This window comes from Bombyx mori, chromosome 4 (genome assembly GCF_030269925.1).
Source record: "Bombyx mori chromosome 4, ASM3026992v2".
Classification (NCBI taxonomy): domain Eukaryota; kingdom Metazoa; phylum Arthropoda; class Insecta; order Lepidoptera; family Bombycidae; genus Bombyx; species Bombyx mori.
The window spans coordinates 9,427,719-9,454,884 of record NC_085110.1 but is presented as its reverse complement, the minus strand read 5'-3'; the positions used below and the strand labels follow the sequence as shown (position 1 = coordinate 9,454,884).

At 35.8% G+C, this 27,166-nt stretch overlaps 1 protein-coding gene across 1 annotated transcript in view; it reads right to left on the bottom strand.

The window, feature by feature from the left end:
* Positions 1-15,349: 15,349 nt before the first annotated feature.
* NGR-A31 (neuropeptide receptor A31) overlaps positions 15,350-27,166 on the bottom strand; it is a 70,137-nt gene continuing 58,320 nt past the window's right edge. The window contains 2 exon segments of the mRNA NM_001134275.2: positions 15,350-16,273; positions 18,520-18,681. Of these exon segments, the coding sequence (NP_001127747.1) occupies positions 15,785-16,273; positions 18,520-18,681 (651 nt within the window). The 3' untranslated portion in view covers positions 15,350-15,784.

Genomic DNA, 27,166 nt, shown 5'->3' with positions numbered 1-27,166 from the left:
CCGCCGTACCGCGGAGACCGACGTCGTTGGTCGTCGACTATCGTCTCGACGACCCGTCGGTCGGGCGTCCTCGGGGTGGCGCCGCGTGTCTGGTTGTAGTGTTGACCGCGGGAACCCCCCTACTCTGAACGGGTTCTGATCCCGGACGGAGATCGGACGTCGGGTGTAAGAAGGTACAGATACAGATTAGCTTGACATACTTCAGCCACAACGTCCATCGTTTCTCGGTAACGATTCAATTCGATTCAAAACGATTCGAAGTCGTCGTGGCCTAAAGGATAACACGTCCGGTGCATTCGTATCTAGCGATGCACCGGTGTTCGAATCCCGCAGGCGGGTACCAATTTTTCTAATGAAATACGTACTTAACAATTGTTCACGATTGACTTCCACGGTGAAGGAATAACATCGTGTAATAAAAATCAAACCCGCAAAATTATAATTTGCGTAATTACTGGTGGTAGGACCTCTTGTGAGTCCGCGCGGGTGGGTACCACCACCCTGCCTATTTCTACCGTGAAGCAGTAATGCGTTTCGGTTTGAAGGGTGGGGCAGCCGTTGTAACTATACGTGAGACCTTAGAACTTATATCTCAAGGTGGGTGGCGCATTTACGTTGTGGATGTCTATGGGCTCCAGTAACCACTTAACACCAGGTGGGCTGTGAGCTCGTCCAACCATCTAAGGAATAAATAAAAAAAAAGTTAATGGAAGAGCACATAAGACCGCAAGGTAAGCGAAGTAAAACCTTTATGAGCCCTTATCTGTCCTTAATCGTATCTTCAATTTGAGCTTATTTACAAGTAGCGGTGTGTATTCGAGAAGGCGACTCACGCTCGGCTGTTCGTTCTGTGGAATTTAAGAATTGTACGCGAAATCCGTGGTCACAGGAAAAGTTTCTATGCAATTTTGGTATTATCCTACAGAAGTCCACTGCTGAACAAGCATCCACGCCCCCGATCATCCTCTTCAGCCAACCTATATATACCCTGAGCCAGGAAGGTCAAGTACCTAAGAGTCAACCTGGATGCATTCATGACATTCCGCCCGCATATAAAATTAGCCCGCGTCCGTGCCGCGTTTATTCTCGGCAGACTCTACCCCATGATCTGTAAGTAAAGTAAAATCTCCCTTCGGAATAACTCTTTATAAAACTTGCATAAAGCCCGTCATGACTTACGCAAGTGTGGTGTTCGCTCACGCGGCCCGCACGCACGTAGATACTCTCCAATCCCTACAGTCCCGTTTTTGCAGGTTAGCCGTCGGAGCTGCGTGGTTCGTGAGGAACGTTGACCTACACGACGACCTGGACCTCGAATCAATCCGGAAATACACGAAGTCAGCGTCGGAACGTTACTTCAATAAGGCTATGCGTCATGATAATCGCCTTATCGTTGACGCCGCTGACTACTCCCCGAATCCTGATCACGCAGGAGCCAGTCACCGTTGACGCCCTAGACACGTCCTTACGGGTCCATCAGATCCAATAATCCTTTCATTAGACGCCTTTAGTTCTAACACTAGGAGTAGGGATCCCGGTAACCGTACTCGTCGAACTCGGCGAACTTCGACGTGCAACCTAACCTAAGCATCAGCCCGCTGAGTTTCTCGCCGGATCTTCTCAGCAGGTCGCGATTCCGATCCGGTAGTAGGTTCATTCGCGAAGAAGCTATTCTTGAGTTGTTAGATTTCCTTTGGAGGCGCTCGAGTAGTTGTTAGCAAATCTCACCCATCCTCGCCCGCCCACCTGTCTTGGTAAAACTGGAAAGGTCTCCGGGCCAGCAGTAATCTCTCACACATAAAAAAAGAGCATCCACTTACCGACGACCATATCTTCCTCGAGAAAAGTAACTATGTCGTCTGCAACCGACATATCCCTTTAAATTTCTGAAAGATTATCAATACGTGGTTGTCACAACCTTCTTGATGATCAGCCGTCAACTCGCCTTATATCCATAGGATCCATAGGAATCCATATATAGATTTCTAGCTCCGATGATCGTAATAAGGTTATTTTATTTTTGTTTCTTTTATTTGGGCTGAGAAGATTTTGCGTGAATATCTGTTAGATATGTATTAGCCTAGGATAACTGGTACCCACCTGGAGAATATGACAATAGGTAATTTCACTTGATATGAGTAAGTACACCAGGCGTGATATCGTTTAAGCCTCTAGTATTCGTGTCTCTAGGTGAGTGGCTACAACTCTTACAACTACATTATCGCATTCGGAGAATCTAGTAATAGTCGATAACGGGTAAGTCGTGGGCACGTCTACATAAACAATAAAAATCACAAATCAAATACAGTAGATAGATTAAGTTTTCTTTATTTATTTAAGCTTTACAGGAAAAGTTTTTATTTTTTCGAAATCAGCACTTTTATTTTATTATATTTCCTTTCGTGTATTAAAGATTTGTGGCGCTATTTTTAGGAAAAAACGAATAAAGCTAATACTGCAAATATCAGTAAAATATTTTTGTTTGTGATGGATTTTTTTATAATAAAAAACCTTTATTCTTTGTCTTTCCACAGAGGTTGAAGTAAATACACGCGAGGCGGCGTAAGATAGGGGCCATGTGGGAGCTTTCCTTTTAGCTTGAGCGAATCAAGCAATCGTCGCGTGTTGTAAAAGACAGTGACAAAATTAGGGAGAGGTCGGATTAGTATAAAATCAGGACAGCACAAATTTTCAGGACCCAATTAAGTTTTTCTTTACGAAATGGCAACATTGTATGCTATAGCTGCATTCCATTATAGTCAAGAAATCCTAGTAAACCATTATGAATGTACAATTTTACCGCAAGCACGATGATAGCCTTAAATACGCTTAATAAAAAAGTATTAGGTCTTCCTGTAACGTAAAAATTATATTATCTATGAATAAGACCGTTTTAGTGTTTTAAATATACAATTTAAAAAGAAAACTAAAATCGACTCACCGGTTTTTTCCAAGACCGCTGCGCATTTTAAAATCGATTGTGGAGTTAGTTAACATTTTGTCATTCTCACCCTATTTAACAATTCATTTACTATGACATCTAAATTGAAATAAGATTCATTTTAGCTTAACTGTAGGTGATACAATGGGCTTCCAGAAGGGTTCAGTTCATTAACCTTAGTCAGAAATAAAACAGCCTTTGTTTTCGATACTCCTTTACAGACTTTTGCTGAAGTTTCTAGTTCTCCAATTGAAAGCTAAAGCTTTTTTCGCCCAAAAATAAAGTAAAAAGAAGATATATACTGGGTAAGTATTCAATTAAACCGATTGAAGGAATAATATTAGTACTTTTGTAAGGTTTACAGACAAACTTATTTACCTTTATATTTTTATGCATAAGCAATTATCTTCGCTTGTATTCGCTGTGTGTGCTTCATATCCGCTGGGACATAAGCTAGCCGCTCTATTTAACTGAATCGATTACATGAAATTTAGCACAAAAAATACAATTTGAATTTTATAATAACTTTTTTTCTTATTTATTGCACAGATGGGTTACTGGGAGTAAAATAGACAGAACCCCTTTTTTGGGCCGAGTGCCAAATTTCTACATGAGGTTTCCACGTCGGGAGGCACAAGAATATGTAGAATTACCGTAACCACCTACTAAATGATTACTCTGTACTTTCTTTCCAAGGTCCTAGGCGATAGTACGGTCTGGTTGAGGTATTAAGGTGATCAACACTACCAGTAAATGCACAGCATATCCCTGGGATGCCTGGCTGGCGGAGTCGTTTAGGCAAATCGAGGACTCTACGTTGGCTATCACGGTCGGTGGTGCATCAGGTTGGCTAGCCGGTGCCGCTGATATTTCGGAATATCAGCGGCTAATTCGACAATCCGAACGGCTCTTGAACGGCTCTTTTCTGTATGGAGTCAAATGGAATATCGGCTCTTGAACGGCTCTTTTCTGTATGGAGTCAAATGGAATTAGTTATACTGAAAAACAAAAAAAATTCATTCGAGTTTTTGTTAAATGGATATCTTAAGTTTGGAGTACAAAAGTTAGCAAAAAGGTATGTGTGTATTTAGGATTCAGCAAAACCCTTTTTCGGACTTGTTCGAAAGTGGATAAATATCTGGTATACCTGATCATCGAATCAGGAGCAACTTTCTGAAAATAATAAATTTACATACGGCAAATTATATATGACGGAGGAGAAACGTACGTAATGTGTTTAAAAAGTGTGACGTCACGGTCGTTACTTTCTTGACGATGACTCATGTTTGGGCTTCCTAAACAAAACTTCACGAGAACTTGGTGAGCTGCGTATATTTCACGAGGAGCGTAACAACGTTTCAGAGAGATCCGTACTGTACTACGGCTCGGGCACGAACATAGAACACTATTACTTCTAGCGAAAGGCACGAATGACCAAGCGCTAGACAGTACAGCCGTATTTTATAGGGCTTGGTACACGTGAGCGTGTTTACACGTTTTTAAAGTATTGAAATTACAATAAAAGGGACTGCTTAACATCAATTTCTCATCGTAATAAACGCAGAGTAATAAAATTAGTTGACGATCAGATGATCCGATTATCACATTCAATTATTATTTTTTTTACAATAAGTAGGTAAATAGTCATATTTGCACCACACGAACGCTGATACCGATATTTTGAGACAGAAGCAGTTCGAAAGTTCATTTTTGTATTGCAATAATGGCTGTGCATTTATCTCTATGATGACCTGGAACCATCTCCATTATGACCTGGAACTTGACTCAGTAAGTATTTACAGTCGGCATCATTACGCCACTTTGAGAAGGTGGCACGACATGAGAACCCTCTTGTTGTGGCCGCTGGAAACTACATACTCGATCCTGTAGACCGAATGGTAAACAGTCGACGTCACCCAAAACACGTCATTGCGGATCCTCCCGATCCATTAACGGTGCTTTTAGGTACCACAAGCACTGATCGCCGTCCTCGTCGAACCCGTCGCTTGCGACGAAGGGCTCGATGAGCGAATTAACCCATACAGCCCACTGAGTTTCTCACCGGATCTTCTCAGTGGGTCGCGTTTCCGATCCGGTGGTAAATTCTGCAAAGCACTGCTCTTGCCAGTGTTAGTAACACTCCGGTTTGAGCCCCGTGAGCTCACCTACTTGTTAGGGTGAAGCTGAAATAGCCTCTCAAGGCTATCAGCTTAGGTAGAAAAAAAAAAAAGAAATCAAACGAGTTTGTGATAGAATTTAGATAGATTAGAATATAGATTGCCTTATCCGGCGGTATAATAATTAGGAACACGACTTCAAACAAATCAAGCTAATGTGGCCGTAGCCATCACACAACACAAGATATTTGATCGGTAGGCGGTATAATTAGGCTTATCCTTAATGGAATAATTATATACTAGTGTCAAGGAATCAAAGGGCACCTTTGACATAGAGATCACTAATTCACCTCTAGATGAAATCGAGGTTTCAATTTTATTGTATATAAGTAAGTGGCTGGTCCCATGGTGTTTTTAAAATGATGACGTCGGCTTAATATGATGATCAACGTTCATGGAGTGCTACATGTGTGCTACGTGTTTGAAATAAATAAAATTTTAAAATGTATACGGGAGACGCAGCAATTAAATTCACAAGTATGGGGTTACCATACTACTGAATTCTGGATAAAGATATTCAGACTAGTGCCAGTAACTATCTGTTACTGAGTTTGATATGACGGAGAGGCTGGTTCCATGGTGTTTTTTAAATGATGACGTCAGAGTCACTGACGCCATTCTCTTCATCATTATCATTGCCTTCCATAGTGACAGTAATTAAGGCTCAATGAATCCCATTTATTACATTTCAAGTTTACAACGAAAACAACAGAGAGCTGTGCGTTTTTTTTACCATTTCTACCATTAGCTGATAGCCTTGAAAGAGTATATCTGCATAACCTAACTACTACTGGTGGTCACCTACGTGAGCTCACGGGGCTCAAACCTGACGACATTGCTAACACTAACCATAGAAAGAGCAGTGCTTCGCAGAATCTACCACCGGATCGGTACTACGATCTACATGGTATAGATAAATATATCATCACATACAACAACGTACACAATAGTATATCATGATAATAATATACAATTTACACATATATCTATATATAATTGCTATCATATACTCGTATAGGTATATTCACATACGGTAGCCACATTCGGTAGGCAGCGGCTTGGCTCTGCCCCTGGCGTTGCCGAAGTTCATGGGCGACGGTAACCACTCACCATCAGGTGGGCCGTATGCTCGTCTGCCTACAAGGGCAATAAAAAAAATCCATATATAATCATATACACACTTAAACACAACATAAAAATATAACAAATTTATCAAAGAAATAGAAGAAAATAGTATAAGAAAATAATATATTATATTGCACAGAACACCCTACATTGCGAGTCGATTTTTTAAGTTTTCACCAATTCATCCAGAAAAAGTTGCCGAACCTTTATTTTGAAAGTTAGACAATCAGTGGTCATCCTAACATTAAGAGGAAGTGAATTCCAAAGTTGAACAGATTGAACTACGAAAGGCGAACGGACCAAACTAGAGTTGTGCGTGGGACTGCGAAGGAGTAAATTATTAGAGGAACGCAAGTCCTTATTGTGCGAAGAATGTAAATATTTAAAGTACTGTGTCAGATAGGAGGGATGAGTTGGGCATGTCAGTATAGAGTGAAGTGAAGTAAGAGGATGTAGATTGCGGCGCTCGCGTAGAGGAAGAAAATTTATTTCGAAGCGGTAAGTAGACACGTGGTCATACTTGGGAAGATTAAAAGTAAATCGAATGCAGTTGTTGAGAAGATGCTCGAGTTTGTTCAAAAGGTCGGCATTCAGGTCAAGATCACACATAGAACACACATCGCCATAGATTAAAGCTTGAACAAGCATCAACTTTATCTTGAAATGGAGAAAGTTTTTGAAGCGATAAAGTGCATTATTTATTATGTCTCCCACGTGTTCTTACCCCGTATTTTACCAATCTAGCATTGCAATATGCAATTATTGCAATATGCGATTCCAAAATGCAATATAGCAATGTGAAGTTGGCATTAGGCAGATGGTCGTAGAACTGTTCCAAATCGAACCCCACCTCCCCTGCGTGCCGAAGCCCATTTAGGGGTAGGATTTGGAAAAACATCATTCAAGATACCTCTTAAATTGTTTTACATGTGAAAAATACCCTATTGCTTTTGCGCCGAGCCAAAAATACTTTATTTTGTTACTTAAATAACAAATGCAAATTAATTATATGCAAATTAACTCATCCTTGTAACGGCGGCGTTCTCTTTTAATGCAAAATGTTCTCATCGAGCTTCGATTCCTTAGGGGTATTTAAGATCTTATACCGTAATATTCGTGCTCGTAATGGAACCTTCATCGAGAGAACAATGCGAAACTACTGAGTAAAAAACACTTCATATCGGTTTTTTAATTGTTTAATAATTGCATGGGAAAACATTCATGTCTCAGTCCGGTGTGACACGGTATAGAGATTTTTTTGTAGAATTTTAGATGTAGTACTCTTCTGAAGGATATAGAAATGAAATTTATAGTTGTATCAAATATTCAGGAAAATAACTCTTTTTAACTAAGAATAAAAATTGAACTGCATGTTGGTGGCTTGAGGAATTCACTGGAGAACTAGTGGTAGGGTGGGTGTGTTGAAAGTTCACACCGGTAGTTACTACCATTTGGCCAATTTCTGTCATAGTTACAGTTACAGTTTGAAGAGAGGGGGTGGGTAGCCATTTCACAATACAATTAGGACTTACTTCGAACACATGTCTGTACAAACATTTGAAATAAAAGGCATTTAATATAGAAATTATAGTTTTTACCTTAACAAAACAAGTTCCAAGTAAAAGAGTTTTTACTATAATGCTAATAAACTACAAAAATAAATTTCCTTAGCATCTTCATAGTAACCATTAATGATACGATTTTCACATAGAGATCGTAACCAATAAGGATATTAATGAAGCCATATCGCACTGATACCCGACCCTTTGATTTGACAGCACATATGTACATACATATACATATTTGACACTCATTTAACTTCGGGCTACAAGTTAGTAGGCGGAAAAACTTCAAGACGTGTGGTCGTACTGATGTGGCGTTGTGATAACGCTCTTGTAAGGTTCGCTTGAGATGTTTTGTTGTTTGTTTGATTCGACGAGAACAGATAAACAATACGAGGGCTGCACTAAAAGTATCGGGAATGGAATATTTCCACTGTTCCTGTCATATTAAAATCTTTTTAATTGAAAACTCCTTGGTTTTAAAAATCGAATACCATTTATATATTTAAAAAAAGATTCTCGGTCTTGTCACGAGGTTTTGTCAAACTTGTTTAGTCTTTGAGAAAATGGAATTGACTTGAGAAAATTCAAGAGCGATGATTTATTATGACTTTCGAAGTGGTTTAACACAAAAACGGTGTCTTGACCGGATAATTTCTGCATTTGGTGATGAAGCCCCATCCAAAACCACAATTTATCGCTGGTTTGCTGAGTTTCAACGTGGACGTGTTAAGCTCAGTGATGATCCCCGTCAAGGTCGTCCAAAAACTGCAGTCACCCAAGAAAACGTTGATGCTGTGCGTAAGCTGATTGAGGAAGATCGACATGTGACATACCGTGAAATTCAGGCAACTTTAGACATTGGCATGAGTTAAATACAAATAATCTTGCATGAACAATTAGGTGTAAAAAAGTTGTTTTCCCGATGGATACCGCATTCGCTCTGTGAAGAGCAAAAAGCGGCTCGCGTTACTTGGTGCGTCAGAACTCTCGAAAGTTTCCACGCAGGATCCTCAAATGCTGTATACAACATTGTATCATGTGACGAATCCTGGATATACGCGTACGAACCCGAAACAAAAAACCAGTCACGAGTTTGGGTGTTCGAAAATGAGTTAAAGCCTCCAAAAATTGTTCGTTCACGGAGTGTTGCAAAAAAAATGGTGGCCACGTTTGTCTCCAAAACCGGCCATGTTACGACTATTCCTCTTGAGGGACAAAGAACGGTTAATGCAGAATGGTATGCTAGCATTTGTTTGCCACAGGTCGTTTCTGACCTCCGTAAAGAGAACTGCAACCGCCGCATCACCTCCATCACGACAATGCGAGTTCTCACACCGCGCACAGAACAAAAGAGTTTTTAGAGCAAGAAAACATAGAATTATTAGACTATCCGCCGTACAGCCCCGACCTAAGCCCTAATGATTTCTATAGTTTCCCTAAAATAAAGAATAAATTGCGTGGACAGAGATTTTCATCACCTGAAGAAGCTATGGACGCCTACAAAACGGCCATTTTGGAGACCCCAACTTCCGAATGGAATGGTTGCTTCAATGATTGGTTCCATCGTATGGAAAAATGTATCAAATTTCGCGGAAAATACTTCGAAAAGCAATAAATACATTTTTAAATAGTAATGTTGTGTCACTTCGTTAATTCCCGAAATTTTCAGTGCCGCCTATGTATCGTCACGCTACAGACTAGGTGCAGTAGTTTGACCCATTTGTTATATGTATGTATAAATACTTCTACTGAGGGTGACACCCAGGTACTTTGTCTTTGTACGACGTAAATATAATATTTATATATTATACATGTTTATTGCTTAGATGGGTGGACGAGCTCACGGCCCACCTGTTCTGAAGTGGTTACCGGAGATTATAGACATCTACAACGTAAATGCCGCCATCCACCTTGAGATATGAGTTCGAAGGTCTCAGTTAGTTAGTTAGTTAGTCTCAGTATAGTTCCAACGGCTGCCTCACCCTTCAAACGGAAACGCATTACTGCTTCACAGCAGAAATAGGCATGTTGGTCGTACCTACCCGTGCGGATCAGCTAAGCACTGCTCTTGCTACATCTAGTATTAGCAAGCTCCTTCAGGCTGATCCCATGAGCTCACCTACCAGTCCGTGAGTGGCCGGAATATTCCCTTAGGATACCCGCAAGTTGGTAGGAAAAAAAACTGACAGGTGAACTCTTCGATGAATACGATGAGTACGGTGGCCTGCTTATGGCTGTTCCTGGTATTATTAGATCTTGAAGCGACCATCGATACTGAAAGTGAATCGGGTGGATTCATCAAAACGATATTTTTGAGTTAGTTCTATCTGAAATTTTAATATTAATACAGAATCCTCAGGCCAATTTTCCGGTTTATTGGTATCAGTGTTGTGGGATCAAATCGTTAAGTTACCAAATTAAATGAGCAATGAAGTAAATTTCGTTTATCTTCGAATTTTACAATTTTAGTAAAGACAAATACTTTAATTGTAAATACGTTTAAGCTTTCTTGACAATAATTTCCTTCCAAGCCGGTTTCCATTTTCCTTCGAGGTACCTAATACGTACTCACCAACAAGTAATTGGTAATTTGTTACCCTTTCTTCCATTGTAATAGGAAGAATAGGTATGCCACGGGGATCTTCTTTTCTTACCGACTCTCATTCAAATATGTATAAGAGCTTTATTGTTATGAAATAATCTTATTGGGGTATTTATTTCTATAGTCAAAAGTATTTTAACAAAATATTTATTACACCATCCATTGTAATTAAAATTTTATGGTCATTCTGAAAGTATTGATTTTAGTTTACCATAGTTTTTCACTGTTTAATCAGTCGTTTTAAAGTTATTATTATCTTTTTGACCTAAAATATACAATTGTTATCAGATAATTCCGTTTGTTTACGCGGGACACGTCAGAAAAGCTCCCGGTCTGCATGATTTTTTACGATTCCTTCCGTCGCCGTTAAGCCAATTAATAAAAAAATATAATTAATTAAACATCTGAGCCTTTCTCATGAATTATTTAACCCTCAGACACAGCCCACTGAGTTTCTCGCCGGATATTTTCAGGGTGTCGGGCTTCCGATCCGGTGGCAGATTCTGCGAAGCACTGCCCTTGCTATGGCGAGTGTTAGCTGATTCTTTCAGGTTGAGCCCGTGAGTTTACCTACCCGGCCGAGTGTAGCTGGAATAGCCCCCGAAGCTGGAATAGAATAGAATTAGACCACCAGCGAATAGGTAGGGGAAAAATATGTATCACTCAATAACATCAAGCAATAATAATTGATTGGTGAAAGGGGTATGACAATCCGCTCTTTAGTTTTCGAGCTTATTGCTTTCGATACAGACACGCGTGACGGCGAACTTTGTTAATATACTAGCAGTACTCGCCCGCTTTGCTGGGCATTTAAAATTAATATTGTTATTTATTGTCATTATTATTAGGGAGTCCAAGACTCATTTAAATATTAGCCTATCTATTAAGTACATGTATTTTCTACATGGATACCAAGTTTCAAGTCATCGGATGTATGGTTCAGTAGTTATAATGAAACATTCGTAAAAACCACTGTAGATTTATATAAGTATATTGATAGATTGTTTGAGGAATATTGTTAAAATCGGTCAGGTAAAGATACCGTCACTAAAATCGTAAAACTTTGAATTAAAATAATAGAAGAAATACCTAACGCTTATAATCCTTAAAGTTATAAATATCTTGAACTTACTAGACTGGCAAACATTGTAATCGACTTATATGATTCATTTTTTAGTTTTTTAAATCAAACTGTCAAACTCTTAAAGCGAAGAAATAAATTCCTTTTTAAAAGACTTATTACACTTGGCTGAATTTAGTCGACAAATCGATTCAGTGAAGTGTAATAATAGCATTAAGTAAGTATACTAGTAGTAACTTATGATTATTTCTTTGTTTCATTGTGAATAATCAAAATCGTAATTTAGGGTAAACTTTACTTTTTTATTATATCAACACATTATTATAAAGAATAATGATATTATTATATTATTATAAGAATAATAATATAATAATATATTATGTAATATATTCGCGAAAAAACGTGCAAACTTGAATACATACAAAGCTTCCAGGCTTATTATGAAATCAATCTTATAAAAGAATATTTTATTATTTTTGCATTGAAATAGTGTTCAGCTAAGACGATGACTAGATTTACCGATTATTTCGGTAATAAGTACTACTATTCGACGCTTATTGGTGTAGCATATAAATTGGATCCAATAAATTATTCTATCGTTAATATTGGCGTTTACAATTCCATGTTACACAATTTTGTTTGGATAATAACATTGTGATATCGTATACTTTGTTGTGAAAGGCTCTTGAAAATAAAACACTATTTAACAACATCCACTTAACTTTACTTCATAAAATTAATTCATTAACATTAACATCAAACTTACATTCTACATATATATCACTATAGATTAAGCTAAAAACTTTTTTTTTTATCTCATTAAAAGTGTCAATTTTCACTTCACTTATTAAACTATGCTTATTTTTGTTCAATGCGTCGTATCAGGAAAAAAATATTTAACTCATGAAAAAATCAGTATTTTATTAGTATTTTGCAACAACAACAACCGTTACTTAAATTAATATAATGTCACTGTTACAATAGGTTCTGGATTTTTTGCCATAAGAAGCTCCTATTTCCTATCAATGGGACTACCATTGGCAAGGATTAACTCAAGACGAACGGACTGTCGTAAACTTTAGAAAAAAAAACAATCACAAGAATATAACTTTGTTGCGGAAAATTTGAAAATAAAAATATCGAGAGAAAAAATTAGGAGATGATAAGGAAAGAGAGAGAAAATTATTGGTAAAGATTTTAAAAATTTTAGTTTACTTCTGGCAAGATATGACGAAGAAAATAATCAGGAAAATAATCTGAAAGTAATTCTATGGAAGTCAGCTCAATCGTGATATTTTCAAACGTAACGTAAACGTTAAAATATCAAATTTGGGAAATCGGTTAGTGAAAATGTCAACAGGAAATTATGATTCGAATCTAAATACTGAAGAAGAAACCTTTTCAATGATTATCCACTTGTTAGAACATTGCGTTCTTGAAATATATTTTATGTGGCCTAAACACGAAAGTTGTGTCGCCTAGCCGTAATACGACAATACCCTTGGTTCAAGTATTTTGTTGATGATTTTAAATTGGGTAAATAACTACATCCACACATAGCTGCTAAAAAATAATGACGAATTTCGGCGTAAGGGCTGGGACAGCTGTTATGCCGAGCTAATATGACTTTTGTCTGAGAGGGCGGCAGCATTTACGATACGATATCTGTCTATCTATTTATCCTACTTAAGGCCGTGTTCACTGAGAGCTCGTCTGCCGATACACAATCATTAAAATAATTAATTGAAACAAAACATTTTTAAGTGTTTGTGAATTTGCAAAGTTGCATTTTTTGGATTTTATACAGAGGAACAATTTACAAATCAATTTACCTTATCATCAAATAAATAACAAAATTTTGTTATGGTTTGTAAGGTTTGTTTTTTGCAGTAACATATTCTGTAGAGAAAATGTTTTCCCTGCTGATATCACATTTTCCATAGAACTGGAACCCCAAGAATATTAACACTTTGTAAAGACATTTTATTAATCTTTCTAGCGAATCCAGTACCAATTTTTTCATTAATGATGTTGTGACAAGTGAGAGTAGTTGGCAACGATATATTTATATACATTTTTGTTGGCTCGCAAAATACTGCTTTGCGCATGTTTTATTCAAAGATCCGGAAGAAGCAGAATCTCCGAGGAACTCCGCAAGTGGATTGCTAGCTTTTTGGATAGACTGTGGCTTTTCATCCTGTATACCAATAACAGGCTATCTATTGATGGCATGCATTATTATGCGAATGACAACACTGGCTATCAAAGTCTCTCTCGGAGCGTGGTGCACCAGAGACGATCAAAACTTGAACCTGAAGTGGATAATTCTCTGGGGCAAGTCTCCAAGTGAGGTTAACCGACTCGTTGAAGATACACATTGCTTGTTTACTGCAAAGAAGGACTCTTTGTCATGGTGACACAATTTCAAGGACAATCCCTGCAAACCTTCCATGAGCATTGCGACGCTTGGAGAGTCATTTCGAGTGATATCCAATATTTGACTCATTTGGAGGGCTAAGCTAAAATGTCGTCTAAAATGCTGGGAGCCCTCAAAGGAGAGAAGCAGTAATTCACCTCTGGACAAAGAAACACGGCCAGTGATCCCACCTCTGGGCCAGGCCTCCAAAATACTAGCTACTTCTATTATAATTAACTCTATATACCAGCGGCTGTACAGATTGTCGATAATGCCATTCACACCGCTCATTAATTAAGACCCTCTGCATTTGGGACGTCTATAAGGGACGGTTAGACACCCATTATCAATGGGGCTTGTTCTCGTACAAGGGTAATAAAAAAAATCAAACACCTCATAGAGCTTATGATAATTTACACGATACAGAGTCAGAAATACATAATATATAATGAACGAGGACTTTCCTACAAGAAACTAGCTCTGGAAAAAAAACCGTTCGCTAGCTTTATTGTTTATTTTTTTAACTAAATTTCCCTTAAACTATATTATTGAAAGGGATTTGCTTAGGAAAATCTTAGTACGCGGTGCTATACATTTTAGCTTTACTATCTCAATTATACATCTATGCTACGTCACTGGTATAAATTAACGCTACATGAAAATTCCAAACATAGTAACTGCTTTCGACAGTAAATAAATAAGATGTAATAAAGAAATTAAAACTTATTGGATATTAAAAATACTTCAATTTCAAAATTTAAAATTTAGGTATAACAATTATTACAACAATATATTACAACAGTTATAGGATTACAGCTAAAATTTATATAAAGTTAAAATGAATTACCGAATGTGGTTTTATTAATTACATGAATATCGATTATAATGAAATGAGATACAATTATAATGAAATAACAATGTTCTCACTGACACCATACGTCGTAATAAGTAACGTCAGCTTGGTAAAGTCTCTAATGTCTGAAGTCCAAATGAAACCAGTGTATTTTAATCACTTTTTTGCTCACGAGAATCGGTCATTCACCGAATATTCATTGATGAAGAAAAACTCAGCATTTCCAATAAGATCATTGTAAAATATCCAATAAATATACATATTACATGTAGAATTATAGCTAACAATTATTATTATTCATATAACATTTATTAAGTCAATCGCCATATAAGGGGCAAAATTTAAATATTACAATAAAGTATTTGTCATTGAATTAAAATCACGAAATACAACAATTTATATCTTATTGTAAGAGTCGTAACAATTATTTTACTTTGTCTTCTAAGCAAAGTGATATTATTCTAGAAATGGATATTACTTTTAACAGGTACGTACTCACTACATACAATTCAAAACCTCTTACATAAGATATTACATGCCTAAAATTTTTTTTGTATCTATATCGTACAAATTTATTCTTTTGTTTTGTACGGGGTCCTATTATAACTTTGTTTCATTACAAGCCACTGAAAGCATTATTCATTTTGTACAAGATATGTATCGCAATTACTTGTGAAAGTCTTCATATGACATGCATTTGGATTCGATGTACATGTGTAATCTAAGTACACGTATAATAAAAATACACACTAAAACTTATTAAAATTAAGCTCATGAGATCGTCATAATCAAGATCGTTCACGATCAGACTTACCAAATGTCAGGAGTCGAGAGAACAGTCATACGAGCACTTTTATTCGGATAGGAGAGTTCGACGTACGTGAGTTTAGCCGTATAGGTCCATTTTCGAGATTGTAGACACGGTGTAGAGACCGCTGCTGTCAGTCACTTCATCCGTGCTTTCCGTTAATCAGGAAACGTCAATATTCTCCATCCTATGAATAAAGCGCCGCCGTCTTAAATCTCACGAGTCACCGTTGGCCGCCATCGTAATCGTGCTGCAGTTAGCGCGGGTAGACCGGGTCGAGCTGCGTCGCAGGACTCCACCGCCTACTGGATTCAAAACTATAATCTGATCGTTCTTCCTTTTGTCGCGGTAGTTGCAGAATAGTAACTCCTTCATGCCTTTCCTAAAATTCTTAGAGAGGAACGCGTACAGGAGAGGGTTTATCCCCGAGTTGAAATACGTAATGAGAAACGTTAACGGCGTCAAAAGTGTACTGAAGTCACTCGATCCCTCGTAGCCGCTGGACCAGTACTGCCACATCTTGCGTGCGTGGAATGGTAAGTTGCAGATGGCGAACGTTAGGACGACGACGATGAGCATCCGCACGACACCGCGACGCGCGCGCAGCACGTTGCGAGACAAGTGGCTCAGGTGGTGACAGTCGCGAGGCTCGTAAGTGCGAACATTTTTAGCTGGCGGACCTTTTACTTTTGTCGACACTCCGTTCTATTTGAACAGAAAATATAAAAAGTTATTAGATTAGATTAGATTGAGTAATAACAAATTAATTCCGTTGGATATTTTTTATGCTGGACGCATAGCCGTTCTCCAGAAAAGAACCTTAATGTACATGGTAAACAGGCTTTATTTGTCAGGCTAAACATAAATATTTGCCATTTTGTTGACTTGAATGTCGAATGAAATCTCGATCTCATGACAATGACGGCTATTTTATCCTACAAACCGATTGTGTATTTGATCGGCGTCTACGTTAAAGGAATGAGAAAATAAGGCTTTAACAACGCACAACGAGATTGAATTTATCTAACAAAAAGTATAAAGAACAGCTGTTGCTGTCGGCGAAACATCGTTTTGATTTTACCAAAACCTTTTAGTAATAAGCTTAATATTAACATAAGAAAACAGAGTGTGTCTGGATTATTATTTCAGAATCCAATTTCAATGTAAACGTGTTGCGGACTGTTGGAAGAAAGTGTCGCGAAAATGTAAATACCACATACTGAATATACTTATTTTCATAATCTAAAATTCCGATCTGCAGAGAGTTCGGCCTAATGCCTTCAGATAGGCAGTGGCTTTTACGACTTGAGCAATCTCGTAACAAATGGTAGGCCATGAAATCTCATAACTGTCTGAAGTATAGACAAGAAATACTCCATGTTCACTTAGACTATAAAAAAACTAAAGATACAATGGTTACTGAAACAATTTATGATTCACTGACATTGTAATGATATTTAATCATTTTAGAAAGGATCAAAATTTTAAAGTCTAAATCATAAGACGCCCGGATTTTTTAAATTTAAACAATTTAAACAATTAGTGCCAGTGCTTAAACAAACTTCACATGCAGGTAAACACTTTTATTCACGTCTTGTTCACGAAGAGTGAAACGTCCGGTGCATTCGTATCTTGCGATGCACTGGTGTGTGGATCCCAGGCGGGTACCAATTTTGTTAATGAAATACGTACTTAAAAAATGTTCATAATTGACTTCCACGGTGAAGGAACAGCATCGTGTAATAAAAATCAATCCTCCAAAATTATAATTTGCGTAATTATTGGTGGTAGGACCTCTTGTGAGTCCGCACGAGTAGGTACCACTACACTGCCTGATTCTACCGTGAAGCAGTAATGCGTTTCGGTTTGAAGGGGGAGGAGGGGGGGGGGGGGGCTGCCGTTGTAGCTACTTATATTTGAGACCTTAGAACTTATATTATCTCAAGGTAGGTGGCGCATATACGTCGTAGATGTCTATGGGCTCCAGTAAACACTTAACATCAGGTGGGCAGTGAGCTCGTCCACCCAGCTAATCAATAAAAAAAAAAAAAAAAGAATAATACCAGTATGTAAAACAAGTGAAACCCGCAAAGCTTAATTAGTGGTAGGCCGTAATTGTACAATATATTGTGAAGCAGTTGGATTCCCGTTTCAATGATGAGACAGCCATTATATAATACAATTTTTTCACGGCGTCGAGCCGCCGCAGTTCCAAGGAGTGTCCCTGCAATTGTCGTATTACTAGCATTGCTGCCGTCCACGAGCGACGGTAACCACGTACCATCAGGCCGTATGCTTGTCTGCCTACAAGGGCAACAAAAACCAAGACTTCGACCTCATTTCTCAAAAACGATGGCACAATTCAAGGTATGATTATGTGAATAGGTTTTGATAACTACATAACACCGGGGAGACAGTGAGAAAAATAAAAATTCGTAAAAGTGTAAAATCAACTTTAACTTAATAGATTTTTATTTTATTATAAAGTACGGGATGATCTTTTGACCGGCAAAAAGTTCTGACTAAATTAGGTTTTTATCAGTTTCGATTTTAGCATAAAGTAGTAGCTTAGTAGCCCTCTTTATGATCAAAACATCATCAAGAGCTAAGAATTTATCAACGCTACTTTCTACAGCTGTATTATTATCGATTTTATTTAGACTAGACTTTCACGATACGTGACCATTATCAGTTAGTAGTGAACATAGGACCATTTTGTACGAAAATAATATTGAAAATGAAATAAACCTTTGTACATAATTTTCCTATTACTCTGTACTGTGTCTTGTTTTCTGTGAAATAAATAATAAATAAAATAAACCTTAACTTATATAACAATCGTGCGTGTCAACGTACCCTCTTTAAACCTCTACTGAATTAACTCAATGAAAATTTGATTTGCAGTGTATGCTGTCTGTGTGATTAGCATAATAATGTATTTTAAATCTGACCTTGTCCTCGGTAGCACCGACAAAGGTACGTTGCGGCTCGTAATTAGCAGTGCGAGGTTTCTCAGGTCGAGGACATTCCGTTGCGCAGCATTGAACACGTCCGAGGCTCTGAAGTGTGTGTGAACTCTGCCACAAGCCCACGGCAATCCGCGTGTAAAGTACCTAAAGGAAAAACGTGGCATGCATAAATAATATATCGCTTTTCCGTAGAAAGGCAGACTAAATCACGGCTTGCGAAGTGGTTGCAAGATATAGGAGCTTTAGCCATAAATTAGAACACTCTACAGATGTTAGAATCAAATAAATAACATGATTGCAGTAGAATGATTTATACCCGGAAAATCTATGGTTAACAAAAATAAAAGGGAAATCCAAGGAAACGCGTTTTGTTTCGTGTTTGAACCATATTATTTTTGTCTAAGGTAGTACACAGCTACTCTGTTCTGGCAACGAGAGCAGTGATAAGGGACAAGGTTTTTGACCAATCGCGTAGTATTATTGATCGAAGCCAATCGCATTAGGTTTTGCTAGATAGCTAGAGTTACATTCGCGTTGATATTTTTACATTCTTCTTATTATTTATCTCTATCTCTATCTATTATTAAACTCTTATTAAAGGTACAAACCGATCTTAGTTAACTAATCTGTTGATTTTGTTTTCAATTACTTGATAAATCTTTTAAAATAAAATTCGATCCAATCGATCAGTCATAGAAATTGATTTGAGTCCAAATTGATCCATTTGTCTGTAGAAAAAAGAAAAAACTTTTTTTTATCTTCACATGGATGTGCTACTCGGAGATTAAAAGTTGTCAAAAAGTATTTTTTTTCTACGGGCTGACAATATTACTTTCTATAACGGCATTTTAGCTAACAAGGTTTCAACAAACTGTTGTTTGTAAAAATTCAGACCATAATATGACAGTCTTGGAAATATTGAATATCTTATTATGAATAAACCATTGAAAGTTCGTTAAAGTTTGTAATTTATATCATGTTATTACTTGTATTATACCATTTTGGAAGTCTGCCACAAATCTTTAATATTCCGTATCCTTAGTAATATTTAATTCCCTAAAGATTTCATGAGAGAATTTTTGGATGCTTTCATAACTTCCTTGTTGTTCGACGATGACGACGACGTTGATGTATTTTACAAACATTATACCTATATTATTATGTCATTTACCGACTTTAGTACCAAAATATTGTTAAAAAAAATACCGAAGTTTTTTAAATTTTCATTTCATGTAGTGTAATGAAAATATGAAAAACTTACCTATTTTTGCTACTCAAGAATATGCAGTTGGCTATTTCGGATATATATGCTTAAAAAGTTCGTTTGAGTTTCTAATATTTTGCCGACTCTCTTCAGGACTATGACTTTTTTTGTAATAGGTGGTAGAGCTTAATTTGACATTTGAAATGAATGATGGAATAAAAAAAATGTGGGAATTATTTTATCTTTACGTAAACTGTTTTATTGTTTAAGAAAAATTATTCTAAAAAGTAAATTAAATGTGATATAATGCTAAAAATGTCAAATTTATCATTACAGTAGAATAAAAATAGAAATAGATTTTTTTATTTTTTTTATTGCTTAGATGGGTAGACGAGCTAACAGCCCACCTGGTGTTAAGTGGTTACTGGAGCCCATGGACATCTACAACGTAAATGCGCCACCCACCTTGATAAGTTATAAGTATAAGTTCTAAGATCTCAGTATAGTTACAACGGCTGCCCCACCCTTCAAACCGAAACGCATTACTGCTTCACAGCAGAAATAAGCAGGGCGGTGGTACCTACCCGCGCGGACTCACAAGAAGTCCTACCACCAGTAATAATAATATTAATAATTAAATAGAATAAAATAGGTGTCTCATAGCTTTTGTGGTATACACTGCTGGTGTCTATTTTAATATCTATTCCGATATTGAATACTACAAAAAATCATAGTATAAACAGACATTTTTAAAATGAAATAAGTGATTACTAAAAAGCATTTGAAGTACTTGCGACGAGATTGAAGAATGAATCGGAATCATTTGAAGAATAACGCAAAGTTAATATAAAACACGCTTGGATTCAACAAAGCGACGCGTTATTTCACGTTTGAATACTTTATAACATACTGTACAAAGCACTTTCACCTCCGTAAAAGATATTCGGTTCTCTCTGTGTTTTGTATCGTTTGTTTCATAAGTATTTCTGAGAAATTGTGCGAGATGATCCGTTCACCTCCTCTTTACCACCTGACTTTAGAATTCAGATTAAATTCAAATTACTTATTATCCTTAACTGTATTTACTGTATTAAGGATAATAACTAATTCAAAGCTTACTGTTAACTAAACTGTTTTTTTTTTATGAGAGTAGACATATAACCTATCGCATGGCCAGTCATAAGCAAATACATATATGGTTTTGTTTGGTGAAAGCGCTCTTTAATAAAAATATCAAAATTTAAAGTATATGTACACAGTACCTAGTATTTAAAGGTATACACATATTTCGACTGTCCCTACGTATAATATCGAAATTGAAAAACGGTACTTTACAGGAGAGCACTTTGAAGTTAATTTTGTGTACCAAATTGTCATTTATTGACCTATCTGCAAATAATTTCAGATATATGGTAAACTTTGACTGGCAGTTAAATGTATATGTCATTTTATCCCAAATTCTTCATAGTTTTTGGGAAATGTTAGTTTCGATACTTTACTACGTTAATCAATTAGCGTGAACAATCGAAACGGCCCGTTTCGATTATTTACTTGGGAACTGTTTTATCAAAATTATCGAATGTGACTCTTTCGATATTTTACGTTGTACATTTAAATTAAGAAATTATCGGAAGTGTCACTTTCGATACAATACGTCAAAGTATTTTATACGTTTCGATACTTGGCCTGTAAAACGATTTTAATTAAAACAAAGGCAAGTTTAGTTTACTGAGGTTTTAATTGATTTCATTTTAATTTATAAAATGAAATCAATAAAATTCATAACTAATATTGCAATCACAGATTTACGTTTAATTAATATAATGATATCAAATGAAACACACTTTTATTCTTCAGTTAGTTAAAAATAAAATATAGTAAAACAAACTTCTTTGAATAAAATATGAACATACTTAATTCTACAAAGTAAAAACTAAACAAAATAAAAGCTTTAAATTAACTTAAAATCCAATAACATTCGCATTTCTTAGAGTAATACTAATAATGATTTAGTATTCTTATTAAAATAAACATTTCTTATAATTTCTTCTATAAATAATCATAAAAAATTTAAATACTGAATAAAGGGAAGTTTTAAAAAGGGACGTCTTAAAAATTAAACTAAAGCAGTTAACATAACAGATTCAGGTAAGTACAGACTGTAGGATAACTGTACTGTAATATTGTATTTAGTCTGAATCGTCAGTCTTCTTCAAATGTGTTCCTGCTATATTTCAAATTCTTATAATAACTATAATATTCTTTGGGTATGACTCCAGTGTTACTTAAATGAATTATATCCTTATATGTATTTAGCTTCAGGTAATGGTAATGTTTGACTATACAATTTATTTAATTCGATATTAATTACTTGCCTTCTTCCATGACTTCTTGTTTCTATTTTGGTGTTTAAGCATGAAGGATTAACTTTAAGGTTGTATTTAAAATATAAACAATTTGGATCATCTTTACGCACACTAATTTCTTTAATAAAAATAAATTCCACTTCATATTTTCGTTTCTAATATCTTTTTTCCACTTGCGATCATCCAATATAGCTTTAAAATTAAAAAGGTCATCTTGAGTCGTTTCCACTACATTATATGGGGTTTTATTAGTTTTACACAAACGCACTAACGCAAACCATTGATCTGGGGTGTATGTGTATCAGTTCATTTAGATTTCCTTCGTTCTGCGTGTGCCCTTGCTCTAAAAAGCGATGAGTAATATCGATTTTATATTATTTTGCCAGATAAATATATAAAGAGTATATTATTCGGTTACGGGATTTGGCCCGCGCAATTATCGGACCAAAAGAGAAATTCCTTGGCACCTTACTTTACTTTTCTGTTTTTCTAAAAGTGGTCTGAAACAGAACTGTTTCAGACCACTTTTGAGCAATAATTTTATCATTATTTTTAAAGTCTCTCAACAGTTTTAGTCTCAATAATTAATTATGTTTGTTATAGGCGCTAATTTGCTCTTCAGTTGGAGAGTTTTCGTTAGAAAAACTGTGGCATTGGTCACATATATCCTATTCATGTTTTCATTAATTATGTCTGTATACTGGCGTAAAGTTTGCGCTTTGTTATTATAGAGATGAAGATTGTCCCACCCATTATATAAAGAAAACATTTTTCTCATTGATAAGTTGTTATCTAAATAAAGCTTGCTACTATTTTTTCGGGTGTAATGGGATTCAACTGGTTGCAAAGTGGCTACATGATCAGATACACTTTGAATAATATTAGAATATATCTTAACTATATGGTTGCTTTCATCTGTTATCTGGTAAAGAGATACCTTCCTGATTTAGTTTTTGATGAGCAGTACGGACGAATTGATCCGTAATCGACAAGGTGTTCAAAAAAGTTTTAAGACTAACACGTCTATATTCGCTGGGATAGTTTTGATGTTCGACTGGATCTGGTAAGAAATACTGAGTGGTAAACTGTCTTCTAGATGTACTTTCAGTGGTAAAACGGCGCTTGTTTAACTTTTTGGTAAATTTGTTAATAAAATTCAATTTTTTAGCATGGTCAGCCAATTGCCAAAAACTTGTATGAATTTTCTGACGAGTTGTTTCATTAAAATGTTCGCAGCAGTTTAATTTACAAGTTGCTTTATAAATCGGTCCCATTCCTTTTTTATTATGTACCTTTTCATTCCTGTTAATATATTGTTGACCAGTATTCACTACAATTTTTCTTTTAACATCTATCCAGTTGTCTTTGCACCTTTTCCTTTCCTCCTTTTCTTTTTTTGCTTGGGTTAACTTTAAAAGTAGATTTTCTTTTTTTAACTGTAGATGACGAGTCACCTTCCAACAAGGTTATAAGTGAAGACTCACATTCAGTTCAGTTCGATTCTGTTATAAGTGACGCGGCACTAGGTATGGCCACATTAGGAGAAACTATAATAGTGTCCATGTATCAAATAAGTTAATAAAACAGAAATTGATTTGTAAAAAATATAGTTCTGTTGATATGTTATAACATAAATTAATAAAACATAGAAATTGATTTTAAGAAAAGTAATATTCTATAGTAGATATATCGAATATAAAAATAAAAAGAATATAATTCCGAATGAAATCATCGAAAGTGGTATTTTCGATAGGCTCATTGACAAATATACCCGCGTATAATAATGAATGTACCAGATTCGATTACACAAGGAAATTAAACATCAGCGAATAATATCGAAACTGTCACTTTCGATACTCAAAAAAAAATGTTAATCGACGTACAAAATCGAATTTGGGACTTTCGATAGTATACTTCGGGTAAATGACATTTACTTTAAAAAACATTGTTTTTGAGGTAAACTTAATTAATCACAGAATATTGTTAAGGAAATCAGATTAAAAAACAAGGAAAAAATAAACATCATGCACTCGGAATTAATAAATCTGTTAATATACTTATCAGTTTTCCGTTAGAACCATGTTAGAACCACATTACTTCAAAATTGCGTCGGAACGCGCGGGTGCGCGGAGCACCGCGTATAGCAACGAAAGCGGTAGTTTCGTCCTGCTCGCACGCTTCTTGTATCCGCGTATAGTACCGAAATTAAACATTCGATTTTTTACGCTGAATGATTTGTTAAGTATCGATATTATACTCATTGAAAAAATGGTTTAATATGTATTTTATAGCATTTTCTCTTTTTTGTGTGAAAATATACATAAAAAGAAATATCTTAGGGTCATAAAAAAAAAACGCAAATTTTTAGTTTCGATACTGTACGTAGGGACAGTCGATTTAAGAAGTACCTATCAAGGAAAAATGTAATCTACATATGTTACGTAAAAGTTAATAAATCTGATTTTTGATAAAGATTTTCTGTAGTAAAACGGCATGCATGGCTTTTAGAAACTGTTGTCTTTTATACATTATTAAATAATTTATGCTTCTCTGCAAGCTCAACGTGTAAATTTTTAAGTGGGATCGTATATTGTGTTCCCGCATTATCAGTCCCACGATTCATCCAAAACTTAAAATAGTGTGTCAAAGTAAACGGCTTTAAAGAGGTGGAAAAGAAAAAGTCCATAGTATAAACCTTTACATTTTAAAAGGCTAGTATTAAAATATTTAGACTTTCAAACTAGGACAGACTATCTTTTAGGTGTGAATTTATCTGGAAGAATTGACAAGACAGTACCGAAATAAATAACAAAAAGCAAGTTAAGGTTCTGCGACGATTTGGGCGGAAAGACGGGAAAATCGTTTTATTTTTGGGGGAAACAAAAGGTTTATTTTGATAAATGGCTATGGCTCACTTTTACTGTTCACGGACCACAAATTCTTGATTTAAATAGATTGAGGTAGCACCATTTTTCCTTGGAACAGGTAATGTTTTAAGTCGCGTTAATATGTGAATATACTCGTTTCTAGCGGTGCGACAATGCCAGTGTTCTAGTGCCGCAGTCAGGTAACAATTTTTCTAAATTTTTTATGTTATTTTTTTATTACTTATATGGGTGGACGAGCTTATGGCCCACCTGGTATCAAGTGATTACCGGGAACAATAGACATCCACAAAGTAAATGTCGCCATCCACCTCGAAATATTAGGTTCCAGTTTTTACAGTACAACGGTTGCCCCACCCTACAGACCGAAACGCATTACTGCTTTATGGTAGAAATAGGCAGGGCGGTGGTACTTGGTGGTGGACTACTTGTGCGCGCTCTTGTAATTCCGAACGCTGCTCTTTAAACAATTTTGGTATAAAAAAATCTACAGGTTTTTTAAAATAAAAATGCATATTATGCTTTTTGTAGTTACATACTTTTTACATAACTCGAAAATCAATTGACATAAACAAGTAAAATAATCTTTCCCTTGAATTTATTAGATAAACCGTGACCTATTTCATCAATAGGGCACAAATTTTGATGTCTACGAATCTGAAATACAATACAACTTAGCACGCGAACATAAAGCTTAGTATGCTAAATACTGTTATTTGATTACTATTTATCAGTACATCTACATGTTTATTAAACTGAAGTAACATAATTGATTGTTATTTTTAAATAAAATAACCAATTACCATTTAATCAATTACCCAAAAAATTTAGGAATGAACTGATCCATTGATTCGTTTATTTCTTTATTGTATTTTTTTCCTTTAACTTATTATTGTTACCTATACTTAGTATACCGATGTGATGAGATCATAACTTTGGCAACATGTTTTCGCGTGCTATTTTGATCTTTTTAAATTTTTTTATTGCTTAGATGGGTGCCCACCCAGTGTTAAGTGGTTACTGGTGCCCATAGACATCTACAACGTAAATGCGCCATCCATCTTGGGATATAAGTTCTAAGGTCTTAGTATAGTTACAACGGCTAGCGTATCCTTCAAACCGAAATACATTACTGCTTCATGGCCGGGTGGTGGTACCTACCCGTGCGGACTCACAAGAGGTCCTATCACCAGTAAAAATTTTTTAGTTAATAAGTGAACAGCGATTTCCTTCCCCTTATTTGTCATAGCTACTATTTTTTTTATAGCTCATGCATAAACTTGCAAAAATCTCAAAAAAAGTCCCAATAAAAACATATATTTACTCATTTTTCTCTAATTTGTATCTATTTCGTTTTCTAAATTCAACAAGAAGCTGTACTAAATTATTGGAGGAGTGACATTGTATTATATTTGGGACTAAAAAAATATTTGATGTTGGTGTTATCTTATATTTTTTGTATCAATATAGCCGTAACATATCAGAATTTTTAATGTTATGTGAGGTCTATATTGTTTTCGATTTTTGATTCGTTTGTCGATGATGATGAATCAAACAGTCCAAACGATAAGATTAATAAACGACGCCATAGTAAATGCGTATGCTTTTTATTTGAAATCAATCAAAAAGTAATTAAAAAATTTACAACGAATGTCGAAGTTTTGTATTTGTCAAATTCAATTTCGACTATAATATTTATAGCACAATTTCGAAATTTTGATTGCTTAAATTTGACAGCGTTAGACCGAAAGGAGATTTGTAATTACAACGCCACTTTCATTTAATAAATTCAATTTTGCGCCCATAAATTTCTGTTATATGTTTTATTGTATGTTTGAAAGTTGTATGAAACGACTTTTCCCCAACCTATTATGTTTTATTCTATAAAGCCAAAATTTATTAATAACATTAACGGTCATAAAATTTACTTTTCTAAAATTAGCCATAGATCGACCTGTAATTAAACGCTGTAGTCATATGGTAAACAGTATAGTGTAAAGTTCATTTCTATTCACATAACCGTAGATAGTGAGATAAACCTTTTTTTTTATAACAGCTAAGAGGCAAGCGAGCAAGACGGATCACCTGATGGTAAGTGATTCACCGCCGCTCACGGTCACCAGCGACGCCAGTTCGTTGCCTACCCTTCAGGTAAGAATATGCTCTTTTCTTGA